Raw genomic sequence first — 16304 nt, 5'->3', positions numbered from 1 at the left:
GAGTGATTGAGGTCAAGTGAGAAACCAAGGAAGGGACCATTGAGACTATTTTTGAAATATCTCAAGATAAGGAGTCAATCTCTAAAAACGGCCCCCGAGATCTGAACCAAAAAGGGTGAGATCTACAACTTTCGTGTTTAACACATTTTTCAAGTATAGGAGTGAATGAGAGTGAAAAGCGTGAATTGCTACACAACAGTTAATCACAGCTAGTAGAGCAAGGCTTCTCCCTCTCAAAGGGCTCACTTCTCTCTCTCCCACAAAAATCTCCATAGCTAATACGTATTTTAGGAGAAGATTGGGCAAAATAGAGGTTCTAATTCCCCTTTTTGTGAAGTTCTAGGGATATAATACTACCCAAGAGCTTAGCAGATTCATGGGAATGGGACCGTGCTAGCTAAGGTGGGTGATAGACAAACATTGTGCACACAAGTGAGTGTGTGTGTGTGTAGGCTAGATTGTTACTCAAGCGAATTAGGTTCCAAGATAGATTAACTTAGACTCATAAACGTGATCTTGAGTAGTTGGCTAGCCCGTCACAAGCTCATCTTAGACAAGAGACATGTAATGCAAACTTGGAATGGATTTGTTTATTCATGAAAGGAGCTTTAAGTAGCTCTACAAGCTCACACATTTAGATGTGGGATAATTCCATGTCTTCTCGCATTTACTCACACTCTAGTGACTCTAGGACAAAGCCCATAACCTTACAATCCTCCCGTTGGGGTTTGCACTAGGACAATACACTGAAGATTCTATATCCATTAAGGATGACACATGGTATCCACACAGGATGTCAATACATATCCACCACAAAAGATGATAGATCCACAAAGGATGACAAAAATGGTATCCACACAAGATGACAGAAAATCCTCCCCTTGAAGTGGAGAGGTTACAAATCTTCATCTTTTATTCTTAAAACACACATGTCCTCCCCCCTTTTTCTTCATTCCATTCTTAGAGTATTCTAGCCGCACCTGGTGGTTCCAATGACGTCGATGTCTCCATAGCTTTTTCTTGAGCTTTATTGAGAACAAGTACAATGCTAAAAACCATTGATGCAAAAACTACTAACATGGATGTAAATTGTTGCCAATGTCCCTTCCTTGAGGTGGAATTCCCAAATTCCTCCATGGTCCCTTGGAGTGTTCTTTGCACTTGGGGACTCTCCAAGGCTAGTGTCTTGAATCTTTACACAAGTGCAATGTAATATCCTCAATGATGAATGTGTAAGATACAGCTTTTGTCATAAGTGTGCTCGATAGCAAAAATTCAATCTTTTAATTACAATAATTTAGTGAGAGAAATATTTCTATGAAGCTTCAAAAATTTGAGGCCTTGAAGTTCCTTATTGAAGCTCAAAGTTGTCTTTGAATGCTTGTTGAAATTCCCTTTGAATCCTTCTTGAAGAGATAGAGTAGCTCTGCTAGAATCCCTTTTGGGAGCTTGAAGCTCTAGATTGCTTTGTAAACTCTCCTTGAATGCACCTTTGTGTAATCTTGTGGGACTGCTCCCTTGTGAGGATAGATCTTTGGTTGAGGCTCTGGAGTGATGGTGGTCGTGGGAATTGACCTTAGTGATAGGGGATTTTTGGATGGCTCAGCTCGCGGGATTGGTCGTGCGGACCGGATTGACTTTACAAGCCCTTGTAAGATAACACTTGATTGGAGCACAAAGGGGTGCAATGAAGAGCTCAAGACAATGGCTACGCACACACATAGAATGAGTTTGTGAAATATTTTGATGTAGCTTCTAATTGTGTGTCAATTCCACGGTCTTCAATGGAGGGGCTTCAATATGATGCGACCTAAAATGAAGATGCAAGTTCCTAATGACAAATTAATGCACTCTAATGCTAATTAGGCTTCCAATTAGCCAATGAGTAGTTGCCCAAGAGTCTTTAACTCAAAACATGCTCATGCTAGCCAACAGAATACTAATTAGGCATGAGATATGCAATAGGCGAGTAGAAGAGAGAGGCTAAGGATCAAATTGGTAAGATTAGGAGATACTAATCCCTTCATAGCTCTGATACCACTTGATGGGGATGGGATCGTGCTAGCTAAGGTGGGTGATAGACAAAATTTGTGCACACAAGTGAGTGTGTGTAGGCTAGATTGTTACTCAAGCGAATTAGGTTCCAAGATAAATCAACTTGGACTCATAAACTTGAACTTGAGTAGTTGGCTAACCCATCACAAGCTCACCATAGACAAGAGACATGTAATGCAAACTTGAAATGGATTTGTTTATTCATGAAAGGAGTTTTAAGCTCTACATGCTCACACCTTTACATCTGGGATAATTCCACCTCTTCTCTTATTCACTCACACTTTGGTGACTCTAGGACAAAGCCATAACCTTACAAATTTCAATTTAGTCACATTGGTATCAGAGGTCAAAGTTATTTCCCTCTTTCTCAAGAAGGATAAGGTTCTAAGATTATGCATGAAGGACCCACTTTGTAAATCAACAACATAACTTCAACCAAAGACATGGAAGCATGCATGGAGATACACTTGGAATGCTCTTTAAAATTCAAATGGATCATAAGAACCTCAAGTACTGTAAAAAATGTGATGATGTGGCATTTGAGTGAGAGAAAACTTGTTTAAAGTGCCTGAAATGGCCGAAACAAAGTTGGACAAGTATGTAGCCTCAAAATACAACAAACCTCAAAATACAATGACATGGCACCTGTACGGACGTCCCAAAATTCACGATGGATTTTTAGGAAAATTTTGAAATTTTAGAAAGCTGTTTTTTTGGTGCCAGCTTTTCATGTCTAATGCCTTTTGGCCTTGGGCCTTTAAGTATGAGCCTTAAAGGCCCTCTCTGACAATCTATAGTGCGCAGATTGAGAAGGAGGTGCTCCCTAGCTATTGCACTTTGTGAATCATCAATAAAGAAAGAATTACAATAGCTAGGGAGGAGGTGCTCCCTAGCTATTGTATTTGGGGCCAATGCACCTAGAAACAAAACTTTGCCGCTTCGTATTGATTCTCTCTCTCTCTCTCTCTCTCTCTCTCTCTCTCTCTCTCTCTCTCTCTCTCTCAAGCTCATTTATTTGCAGTTTTTGTTCGTGTATTGCTATTGATTTATCTCTTGGAAAGTCCAAGCGTGTAACAAGTACCATATAACTCAAGTGAAGTTACCCGACAAGCAAATGAAGTGGGAAATTTTTCTTCCACCTTTAATCAAATATAGTTGGAAAACACTATTCTGTAGTTGATGCACTCTCATGTAGACTGTGTTCTAATGCTATCTTGATAGCATACCACAATGATCTCACTACTATGGTAGATGAGTATGCAACATATTTTAGTCTCAAAGATTATACATTTGTCATAGCTCTAGCATAGAAAGAAGGATCATTTATGTTGCAAGATGGTTATCTTCTTTATGGAGCATTCATGTATAATTTACCTTATGAAGGTAATTTATGATCGTATGCTCTACCTTATTATGGATAAAGAGGAATCCAAGTCACCATGAATGGTATCAAGACATAATTTTATGGCTTACAATAGAAGGTAAAGTATGAATCATAAGCTCCACCTTACGATCGAAATCCAAGTCACCATGAATGATATCCAAACAAAATTTTGTGGTTTACAATAATGAAAATGGATACCAAACACTTTGTGCCTCAACGTTGTATGTGCCAAAAGATAAAGTATGTTAGAGGCAAGATCAAAAGTCTCAGTAAACATCAATAATTCTTAATGACTTCCAAATCGCAGTTTGAAATGCAAAAAATGCGGGTTGTTGATGTGTTAGGCTTGCAATCAAAGCATCCGTATAAGAAACAAGATGAGACCCTATCTTCTTGTTGAGTTGCTTCTTCACTTGCTTCCATTGACAGATGTGTATGCACGAGCACACCAGCACGCACAAAGAGAGAGAGAGAGAGAGAGAGAGAGACCTTCAAAAGCACCAATGTAATTAATTTGAAGTGCATCTCAGTACCTTAGCGTATCAAAAGGATGATGCAACCTTTATAAGTGCCAATGGAATTCTTCCGGAATCAAATGTGCTTTTATGAGACTAACACGATTTTAAAAAACGGGACTTGAATGCCTCCAAAAGGGTGTCAAGATGCCAACTAAAAGGAAGATGTGTGTTAGCTTGAACATGGCTTCAAGAGCCCTAATTATCACATGATCTTGATCTTGCATGAGGAGATCTTTAAAAACCAATGGATATAAATTTCATCTACAAGAGCCACTTGCTTAGATCAACAAAGTTGTGAAGGTCGCACAACAAAAACAAAAGGATGCTACTGACAAGCTTTGATGATTTCAATAAAAATGATTGAGTTCTTCTAAAATGACAAAAAGCTGATGGAGAATATACGATGAGCAAAAGTTGGTGGAATAACTCATGGGTCTTCAAAAATAGTGCGCTTAATGAGCAAAAAGGTAGTATGGCCTCTTTTAGTTTCAAGAGCCAACAAATGTCACAGCTTGAAAGCTTAATCTGCTTGGCCATTGGCAAAGATATACGTAAGTCTACTAAAAGATTTTTAGTGGGATGTCCCTCAAAATCCAATAGTAGCAGATGCTCTTCCTAAGTTTGAAGAAGAAGAGGAGATACTTCAGTCGGAAAGTGTCCTTCACCATCAATAATGAAAACAAACCGCTCCATAATGGTAATGTCTTGGGTAAGTATTTAATAAAGCTTAAGTATTATCCTTTTAAAGTTGTTGAATAGGTGCTAAGCCATAGTTGAAGGATTGAATGTACTCAGTTAATGTTTACAGTGAATTGCATGAAAGGTAATAATCGATGTAAATGTTGCAAAAGAAAATGAAGAAAAAGATTACTCTCTTTTCAATACTTTTCATTTATGTTTCAAATGTTCTTATGTGTATGCATACAAAAGGGCACAGACTTGTGGCAGCTATGTCTCCCAAGTACTGAATAGACTTGCTATCTCTACTACAAAATGGTGTGCTAACTACAATGACTAAACACGCTTGTGACAGCCTTCCAAGCGACGAGTAGCCTAGCCATCTTCACCAATAATGGTGTTAATGTGTTAAAAGTGGATCCTTAACTAAATGTCAATAGACCTTATTCCCTTCTCTTGTATATGTGGATAGTCAAGGACAACTATGATTTCAACGGTGAGGTATGTTACCAATTTAAGTTTGGTCTACTTGAATGATTTTCACTCTTTTTTTTTCCAAGAAAAAGATCCTTCTATTAGTTAATAAAAGATACCCAACATGCTACAACCTACCCCAATAAGAGGGGGCTACATCAAAATTTGGGGAGACTCTCCCAATGGAAAAATGAGATATATACAATGAGTACTAAATCAAGATATGGGAGGAGGAAACAACCACACACGTAGCCAGTTGTAATCGATTCCAGTGAGTGATTTGATGGAAAGAGAGAGATAACTAAGAACTTCACATCGGGTTATACTTTAACACTTCAAACACTTTAAATAAATGAGAGAGACACGATACGACTCGACGGAGTTCCGAGCCGAGACATATTGGCCCCAAAGACTGGTGTCCCTTTTGGTATTTCTTTATTATTATTGCTCGCAAAGTACAACTCCCAAGGTTCCGACTCTCTCCCAGACTTTGCATCCATATGCTCTTAAGGAGTGACCTTTAGGCACTTACAAAGAGTACAAGGGATGCCAAAAACAGAGCCCCAAAAGCATCAGATGCCAAAAACAGAGCCCCAAAAGCACTTAATCCTAAAAGCAACTGCTTTCAAAATCTAGCACTATATCTTGCCAAAATTTGCCAACACAAAAAGAAAAAAATTCATACAGCAATGCCTCGTCATTAGCATAATTTGCGGAAGGTCCATACAGCAGTGCCACTCTAGCATGTCAACGTAAAAAGCAGGAATTTTCTATTGATGGCCATGTCATCATGTCTCTACACAAGGCTTTCTGTGTGTGTCCCCTCTTTTATTAATTTAGGTCCCTTGGAAAGTACTCATAATTTGATACTCTTTCTTTACTCTAGGTTTTAGGCCCCTCGGCCAATTCTTACAAAACTCAGTCAAGTTAGTTCAAGACCTGAAGGTCACTCAGATGTCCTCATATCACACAAATGATCATAGATGCAAACACCACATAGAGAGAAATGATCATGGCACAAAGGATTTCTAGATTTGTCAAAGAGATTAGCATGAACCACCTTTATAGGGGAAGTGAGTCTGGGGCAGGGCCAAACGAACACATGCATCCAATGCGTCTATGACCTTGACGCAAAAACCCTAACCCTAAAACCCGTCACATGCCACCTTCTAAAATCAAAGCAATTTCATTCAATTGCAGGATACAAAATGTTCACACTTCTAACAGTCAAGCAATTTAAAATCTCACAATTGATCATTTAGTCATGTATTCTTGTGTCATGATGGTCATGCAGACATGAAAGCTAGCTGCAGACACCTTGGGTGCGTTTGAAAATATATCTTATGGCCAATTTATTAGTCAATACCTATAAAAGGTCATCGGATCTTTGCTTGGATGTCGATCACACACCCAAGATCATAATCTTAGCCAATGCCCATAAAAGGTTATTGGATCGTCCTTGTGGTATGTGCACACACCCAAGATCATAGTTCTTATCTTAGTCATAATTATAATCTAAATTTGTACAAAATCATTCTCAGTTCATTCCCAATCTTTATTCATAGCTTCTTTCCTTTGATTTGTGATTCTTAGTATGTCGTTGCTCCTAAGGTAGCTTGATTATCAAAGTTCAACACCAACTCTTTGTTCTTGTGCTTCAATTGGATGGTTCATCCCCTTGCATCAAAACGGGCATGATACTTGTAAAACCAAGGCATGCCACACCCCCCAAAACCCATAATGTAGAAGTCAACTAAATTTGTAACTGTTTGAACTTGTAATTGAAGTGATCCAATCAGTCGTGTCGATGATGCGTAGGTTCCATTAGTCATTTGTGCTTCAGTTTGTGTTCCCTTGGCATATTCCTCAATACCTAATCTTGCAGCTAATTTGGGGAGATAAAATTTTGCATAGATCTTGAATCAAAGAGGATAAGGAAGTGTAACAGGGAAGGGATGGAACGGGACCCTCCCGTTCCTGGAACGCATTCCCAAGCATCAAGCTCCCTCAAAACCGAGATAGGAACATAAGGTCGTTCCACCCCCATGCAAAACCAAAACAGTAGGCAAAATGAACCTTGGAACAAGCGGAATGACGAGCAAAATGCAGAATACAAATCCAGAATGGCAATTTTGATAAATCTTGTCCTTTTTTTCTTAAGGGAACATTTGGGCAATGTTGTTTGAATGTTTTTTGGAGGGGAAGGGGGGTATCCTTCATCCTCTCCTATATAATCCAAATCCTCTCCCTCAAGCCTCAAGCCTCAAGCTTTCAGCAGTCAAGAACGGCCCTCCCATGGCATACTTTAGGTTTACCGTTTCAGCTCTCGTTCTCGTTCCGATATCCCCCCCCCCCCCCCCCCCCCCCTCAAAAACATTCCAGAGGCCCTCATTCCCGTACTATTTAACTTTGGGATAAGGGAATCTTGATCTTTAACTTTACCCATAGCTTTACATGATTCATTGGATGCATCCACGGTAGGAGGAACACCTATCAAATCAAAAATCAGTCCAGCTGAGGGTGGGGATTTCTTGCTTTTTTGTGCTTTCATATGTGGATGATCTTTTGTTATTGGGGTTTTTTGGGAGGTTCCAAGCAATATGGACGTGCCATTTCTTTAGGATTCAGCTTTAAGTAGATGTGTTGGCAATTGTCCTAGTTCACGGTTGTGGGGTATCTTGGGCGAAGGATGAAGGATTTGAGTTTCTCTTCTGGGAAGGGGTGTGATGTCAGTGATGAATACCAATTTTTCCTTCATAATGTGATAGCCCACTCTTGCATGTGACATAAGTTGTCGTATATTTGATACCACTTCTCTTATACAATAATCTCATAGTGGAAAGGGTAGGCCCATAGTGTGATTCTCGCTCTATTCCGCAAAAGTAATGTTTTGAAAGGTGAAAATTGGTAGATAGGCATCCAAAAATCTTTGATTGTAAATTGGAAGGGTGCTTGAGGGGTACATTCTGAGGCCAAAGCATGCTGCAACTCTATCTACTTCAAATGTCTCATCAAGGAAGCTTGGGTAGAAAGTGAGCTTGAAGTCATGCCAGGTCTTCAGACTATCCGGTTTCTTGGTTAGGGCAGCCCACTGTGTCAAAGCACTATCTTTAAGAAAAGAGGTAACTCGTAACTTGGATTCTTTTGTAAATTTTTCCTTATTGAACAGGACGTCAAACTGTTGTAAGAAATTAAGAGCATTGTGAGAATCTTGGACGATAGAGAAAGTGAAAAATTAACTGTAGCAACATCGTCCTTGAAGGGTTTTGGACCCGATTTGCAACCTAAGTGCTGAATAATAATAATAGTGATGATGCCTATCTGACAAATAGGTGGATGTAGTAGGCGATGGTGGGACATAGGGTAGAGGTGTAGTGGGTAATGGTAGTGGTACTTCGGAAGCCACGCATAATCATTCTCTTGAAACCATATTCTTGAAAATGCCCCCCAAAAACTGAGAGATGTCTCCAGAGTTTAATGGTGATTTCAAGAAGGGTCAGGTGGAAGAGAGGATGAAATCTGAGATGGTTGGGGTGGCATAATAGGGTTAACAGGGGGATTCATGGTGCTCAAATAATTTGCAAAGCTTCCAAGTCAATCCTATCATCCGTCGGTCTCTATTTTTTATTGTTCTACTAAATATACCAATTGGTGTACCACATATCGAGCACATGTCGTCATGGAGCCTCTGAGTGGATCAGCTTGGTGGATTTCCTCCTTTGGCAATGTGATCTCCCCGTGCTCCGTCCATGTCAATAGGATCATGCATTGGTTTGCAGAGGGCAAGGGAGCAAGTTGAGCTTTGATACCATTATAATCAATTTTGGTGAGTGATCTGATGGGAAGAGAGAGATAACTGCAAACTTCACACCTAGAGAGCTCTGATACACTATAATCGATTCCGGTGACTGATCTGACTGGTAGAGAGATAACTGCAAACTTCATACCTAGCTATAACACTTTAAATACTTCGAATAACTAAGAGAGAGACAATATGTCTCGACAGAGTTCCAAGCCAAGACGCGTTGGCCCCAAAGACTTGCACCCCTTTTAGTATTTCTTTATTATTATTGCTTGCAAAGTGCTCTAATACCACTGTATTCATTTTTTATGAGTGATCTGACGGAAAGAGAGAGGTAATTGCAAACTTCAACCTGGCTATACTTTTAGCACTTCAAATAATTGAGAGAGAGACGATACGACTCGACGGAGTTCCGAGCCAAGAAGCGTTGGCCCCAAAGACTGATGCCCCTTTTTATATTTCTTTATTATTATTGCTCGCAAAGTACGACTCCCAAGGGTCCTACTCTCTCTGAGACTCTGCATTCAGATGCTCTCGAGAAGTGGCCTTTGGACCCTTATAAAGAGTACAAGGGATGCCAAAAGGAGAGCCCCAAAAGCATCATATCAAAAAGCTCTTAATCCTAAAAGTAATTGATCTCAAAAGCTAGCACCAAAGGTTTCCCAAACCTAAAAGCGCAAAAAGAAAAAAATTCGTACAGTAGTGCCACATCATCAATGTAATTTGCAAAAGATCCATACAGCAATGTCACGTCAACATGTCATCGCAAAAGCAAGAATTTTGTACTTGAGGTGATAACCTGAAACTTTGTACTGGCACGCAAAAAATTGAACCATAAGGGGCATAGTGAACACATGTGAGATCAACCTGTTGTTGAATCCCAGCTGGGGGTCACCCAAAAGAGAGTGGGGGCTGATTTTTATCATTTTGTGAGTGGATTTTCGAGTTTGAAGCTTTAATGGAAAGTTTGCCTTCTTCCCTTATCTCATGTATCACGATGATTCTGCTCTTGTGCATCTCTCTCCCCCTTACACATATGGTAATTCCCCATTAGTTGGGCTACTCAGATGACTATGTGCAGTCTTGTGGGTTGTATGCATGCTTGCCAAGGCAAGAGCCTCCTGAACAAGAACCAGATTAGCTAATTGCTAATCCCCCACAAGTACGCACAATTCCATCGCAACAGATTGCACGCATGAAAACTCGTCCAAATCAAAGGGGAAGTGTCCCATTGTGTAGTACGCACAGTTTCATCGCAACATATTGCAAAAATGGAGAGTTTTCACGTGTGGGAGTTTTCTCGCATTAAAACTCGTCCAAATCAAAGTTGAAGTGTCCCATTGTGTGCGAGAGCTCTTGAGACACACATAGACGTGTCTGCTCTACTCAAAATGATCCAAGAGAATTCAAGCTTGCTTCATTTATTTGCAATTCACACCTAAATTGCAAGTTAACAACGGGGAAGCCTTGGGGTGGTTATACAAAAGTTTGGGCACCTGCTAGTGACCAAGCAAAAAATTACAGCACGCTGAAATTTAGTTATAGCTCATCACGGCGGAAAGCTTTTAAAATGCAACAGAATCCATCCTAGACGTGTACTTTGACCTACATGGGTCTTGGCATTATGCTACGGAAATTGGGTTGGAAACCTACAATTCTAGCCCTTTATAGGTTTGGACAGCTTGGTCTGAGTTTATCTGAATGTTTAGATCGTCTATTTCTTATTGAATATAGAAATACCACAAGGAGTGCCAATCTTTGGGCCTACAAGGTGTCAGTCAATTCAATCCTCTGTGTAAAGTTAACATGTAATTGAGTTAGTACTGCCCTCTACTATGTACTGGCCGGTTAAACTTGGCCTGGAAAAGCTCTCAGGCCCTAAACTTGCACCCAAAAGCCTACCACATGTGTTGCGGATGTCTGGACGATGCACTATCAAGTTAGCTCCATTTGCACGTTAATTTGTACGAAGGTGCCACATCAATAATTCGCACCGTTTCTGTGTTTTTAGGGTATTAGGACCCTCGGTCAATGAGTCCAAAGTTGTATAGGGTTAGGGTTTTTAATCCCTAACCTTCTAGAAGTAGTGCCATACCACAAACTTGTGACAACTTTCCCCTCACACACTATAGAGCAACAGCAAAACACTAATCCGCATCCAACATAGGAAAGCAAACACCCTTCTGCTCAAGTGTCCAAACTGTGATTTTGTATCGATTCTGGAATGTGCCAAAAAACCCCAAAAAGACTATTGAGTTGCACAATTTTGATGCATGATTAGAAAATTATCAACAAAGCTCTATTTTTAGCTCCAAAGTAGAGTTTACACTTCTTCTCTTGCTTCCTCTCTCATGCAACCACCTTGTGGGACCCGACAAAAGGATAGATCCTACTCTTGCACATCTATGGCAAGAGTTGAAGGTGCAGATCTATATGGATTGACTACCTTCTTTTGCCTAGGATCCTCTCTATGCCAAACTCATAGAGACTCGGTTGATGATAGAAGTTCACAAGTTGTGGAATACAATGAACCCTAAATCCAAGGCATCGATAAAAGTCAAATCAAAGCCAAAGTTGGCGTCCTCTACCCTCAAGAAAGGGTCCATATTTTCCATCACTCCAAATAATTACAGAGAAACCTAGCACCAGGTCTACCAGTAGTTGGCAAATTTGGAGCATCTTCCATATTGGAAGCAATGTGAGTCACAATATTTTCTAGGTTTCTTGGGCAAAAAGCTTGCTTTTTCTAACATGGTGTCCAAGGATGCTTGTCTTGATGCATTTGGTTCTTGGGGTGCCGGCAAGGGTGCCTTTGGGAAATACGAGGACTTGGATGATAGAGAGGAAGAAGAAGATGAGATTTCGAGAGCACGGAAGCAGACATCCATGCCTTGCAGGCATAGAGGGTGTTATGATTATTTGGAGGATGATGAAGATGAGAACAATGAGGAGGATAAGAAAGACGATGGGTTTCCTCCAACTTTTGGAACGACTTTTGGTTAGAAATGGAGCCACAAATAAAGCATTGGCCTTTATTCAACGGTTTGATACAACTTTCTCAGTAGGCGACTTTACGGAAGGTTCCAAAGGGAGAAAGATAGTCTCTCATCTAAAAGTCAATGCACAAACTTGGTGGTCTACACTCTTGTTGCATGGATAGACTCCTCACAATTGGGTGGGATTCAAGAGACTCTTTTCATCATTGTGAAGCCAAAGTTTCCACGGCTTTGAACCATGTAAGGATGACATAGAGCATCATACTTCGGATTACAACGAGAGATTTGGGACACTTTTCTACTTGTAGCTTCCTTCAATAAGGTCTCTCTGAAGGAATAGATAGAGCGCTATTGTTGTGGCTTACTAGACGAGTTGCAAAGCGGTGTTTGAAGCAAAAGTCCTACATTATCTTGCAGCTTATGGACCATGATTTGGATGGCTATTGTCCACTCATAAGTTCCTTGACTTTTTAGACCGGTGCTCTAGCCAAAGTTATCGGAAATGGAAACGAGGGCCCTCAAAACATCTGCAGAACGGCATTTTGGAATGCGGAGCTGAAAAACACTTGAAGGAGACAACTATAAGCTACGCTTCTAAACTTAGTAGTCCAAACAGTTATCATGTTTAAGGGTGTTTTTAGGTGATGTTTTCTTGTGGCGCGTGTTTACGGTTGCCAAAACTTCTCAACACACTAAACACAATACAAAAGCATCTTCTTAGGAAAAATGAACTTATGAAGAATTATAGTTGAATAGGCAACAATTTGGAGCAAAAAGATCAATAATTATGCATGAATTTTTCCTACTAACAAGGTTAGCCAAAGCGCTACAAGATAAAAGGGCAAAATGGAAACATGCATGATGACTCAGTCACTCACGTGGTGGAGCAATACAAAAAGGGTCGAAGGAAACAAAAACCAATGAGTATGAGCCATGACTAATCAGTGAAATTGTAACCGTCCTCACTTGCATCGAGCAAAAGAGCAACTAGCCTCCCAAAATGTAGTGGAAGCCTGAAGGTGATGGATATTCTCCTAATCCTCATCCTCAGCCTTATCTCCATCCTCGTGCTCCTCATAACTATTGTGGATCCTTCTTCCCCTCCAAGCACCTTTGCCTCTACCTCCATCTCCCACTACATAAAAGGATTTGTCACTTTCTATGCTGACTTGCAAAGCATTTGCAAGTTGCACTCATAAAGACAAGATGATTTTCTTTCTCCACTTCAAGTCGGTTTCTCTTCTTGAATGCGATGTGGCTATAAACACTCCACAATTTCTCCAAGCAATAGGAGCTAACCGCCTCGCTAAGGATGCAAACGGCCAATTGCTAAAGCTTGGGACCATCTGAGCCATAGTCCTTTTGCCATAGAGGAAATCTTTGTGTGATCAGCTTGGGCATCTGCGAGCCCAGATGACCCTCGCATATCGCTATAATTTGAGACCTAATTCTTGATTATGCATCGTTCTTCACCATCAGGAGGAAACTCGTTCAAAGTGGCATTCCACTGCTTGCCCACTTCAATATCTTCAATCACAAAGTGATGACATGGAATGACCTAAAGGACAACAGACTCCAAATAGATAGGGGTGAGAGCCCTACTAAAAGATGCCAAAGATTCTATACCAACTTGCAGATCCAATTTACTATATCATTTGTTATCCATGTCCAACTTACAACTTTTTAACCTTAAACAAACGTCCAAAGTGTAAATGTATTTCAATTTGTAAAAACTTCAATAGAACTTGTAAAAAAACATAAACCCATTGAATTATGGTATCTATTATATGTATGGTTCCTATATAACCCAGTTTTTAATGTTCCTTAAATAGTTATTTACCTATGTATCATTTTTTATCAGAAGGCCACCACCCCTTCTGATTAAGTGACTTAGTACCACCATTATTTCAAAGTTTATCTTCCATCAAGATTTTACATATCTTTTCTTTTATTTAGTCAAATAAGTATCCTAAAACTAATCAAGGAAATGCAGTATATCTCTTTTGTACTTCCATCTTTAGAACCATTGGTCAAAACATAGTAACTTATGTTATCAGCTTTAGGTAAATCCCTCAAAAAAACCTCTTTCTATGCTTTTAAACAATTTGTCAGTTGCTTGGCTTAGACAAAAAAGCACTCAGCAAAACAAATCAACTCCTCTACATTAAGTTTGAGTTAAAAAATTCCAAAATTTTCTCAATCTAGTGTAGGTAGGCCATGCCTTAAGTGAAAAAAGCCATGAAATCCATATTGTTTTTGTCATGGCATCTCCATCATGTAATGCAATGTGACTTATAATATATAGCACATTTTATCATTAATGTGACACCATGATTATGCTAGTAGCTCTTTCAAAAAAATGCGTCATTAGATGCAATCTCAAGCTCATCGTGCTCAGCCCCTTAACCAGGTACCACAACTTTCCCAGTAAGTATGTAGCTACACCTAATATGTACATTGCCTTATATTGGCATTGGTGGCCTAACCCTGCAACAAAAAAGCATAATCATTTTGAGTCAGTACGTGGAATATCAAGCACAAAACCATAGCCATGTGCATAATGCCAAGCATGTACATGATATAAACAGGTACTATCTAATGTCAGTTACCCCAAACCAAAAGAGATGGCAAGAAATTTCAAAAAATGCTAGTTCATGCCTTGGTGTATGGCAACCCATACCATCCCAATCACACAATATGCCTGGTATGTGAAAACGGCCCGTCATAACTCCATACAAACCCCTTTTTTTAAGTATCCTTTATGCTTAACAACAAAATTCATTCAATTACTATGAACAACTCACCTGCGTAAAAAATCAAAGCTAAAAATGGACATGTTTTTTACTAATATGGTTGCTAAGCCAAACCATTTAAATCATATGAAAACCAGAACGCCTGGTACAACAAAAATAGAGTGTGGACCTGAGAAGTGCCCTCTTTTGTCACAAGCTCCATGGTTAGGCAGTAGGCAAGCTTCCAAAACAAACTCTCAATCTCTCTTTATACCAACACAGTCACCACGCAAAGAGACTAAGTGAGGGGCTGAGGGCCAACCTCTCCTTTATATAGAGGTTTGATGTTGATGCAAACCAGCAGTCGGCTCCTTTCCCAAAGTGTAAGGCTTTAAGCAACAACCGCCTCGGCCCCATAGGGGGACTGAGAGGAGATGAAGACCATCATTATGTAGCATGTGGGTATACAAGGCAACTGTGTGTGGTCTACATTGTATGCGATAGCCATGAACAACACAATAAGGCTACCAGCGGCAGCCGCCTTGGCTCCATAGTGAGACTGAGTGGGAGAGAGGAGGTGAAGAGCATCAACATGCAGCATGTGTGTGCATAGAGCTCCCAAGTGTGGTATACACTGTAAGCAATAGGCTTGAACACCTTGATAGACTCAAGATTATTTACTACAATACTCAGTGTTGTCCACCAGTGTATTATGTGTATTGTTTTACTTTCAATGCGCTTTTGAAAGGCATTTGTCTGAATTATGCTTTAAGGGGCCACTCCCATAAAGGCAGAAGAGGGGGATGGGGGAGGGTTGAAAACTATCTTTTATTGATATCTTTTTGAGGGTTTGTGGTAAAAGAAGTCCTAAACTTGTCAAAACAAAGTCGGGCTTTTTTATTATAATAGAAGTAAATACTAGCTGTAAGATTACTTAAGTGTGTGTGTGTGTGTGTGTGTGTGTGTGTGTGTGTGTGTGTGTGTGTGTGTGTGTGTATGTAAGCTATGTATGCTTACATCTCTAAGCCGCCTTGAATACACACACACTATTCCCATCAACCCCTTTTGGTATTTTTTATAGTGCTTCAACAACGTTATAGGATTTGGGACTCTACTCTGCTTCTTCGCAAGGTAGAATGCCAAAGAGAGTTCCCTGTGTACTTAGCTGAAGGCCCTTGGTCCCAAAAAGCATGCGCTATGAAAAGCTTCATCTTCCAAAAGCAACAGGTCCCAAATCCGACACCCATGAGGTTGTCCGTAAATTGTGGAAATCCACATTGCTGTTAGCATGAAACGCAGGATTTTCCGCAGAATGTTGCCACATCAGCTTTTTGTAAGTTTTTGAGTTGAGCCTTCTTCTTCTAGTTTTTTGGCCCCTTGGCCAAGATCTGCAAGGTGGTTAGGGTTAGGATTTTAATCATAACCCTCTATGTACTCAATTTGAGGTTTTAGCCCCCTTGGTTGTCTTCTATAGGTTGGGTAGTTCTTATGTTATCTTCCACATCACCAACTTATGCCATACTCAATATCCCACCTGCCAGGGGTTGAAAATGCTATTCTGCAGCAAAATGTAGTATGCTCGTACATAAAGACTTGCTACAGAGGTTAGCTATTCTTGTTTGCAGCAAAAAGTAGGCTGAAATAAGAGAAAAAAAGGCAAGGAAT

The 16304-nt window shown here is 40.1% G+C and overlaps 1 protein-coding gene across 1 annotated transcript; it reads left to right on the top strand.

Annotated features, from left to right (window-relative positions):
* The first annotated feature begins 11662 nt into the window (after positions 1–11662).
* Positions 11663–11914, top strand: LOC147449893 (uncharacterized). Its single transcript, XM_086522725.1, has one exon. The coding sequence runs from the start codon at positions 11663–11665 to the stop codon at positions 11912–11914; it is 252 nt and encodes an 83-aa protein (XP_086378851.1).
* The last annotated feature ends 4390 nt before the right edge of the window (positions 11915–16304 follow it).

The sequence above is a fragment of the Adiantum capillus-veneris genome, chromosome 10 (genome assembly GCF_014529385.1).
Source record: "Adiantum capillus-veneris isolate H3 chromosome 10, ASM1452938v2, whole genome shotgun sequence".
Taxonomy (NCBI): domain Eukaryota; kingdom Viridiplantae; phylum Streptophyta; class Polypodiopsida; order Polypodiales; family Pteridaceae; genus Adiantum; species Adiantum capillus-veneris.
This window is presented reverse-complemented; position numbering and strand designations above follow the sequence as displayed.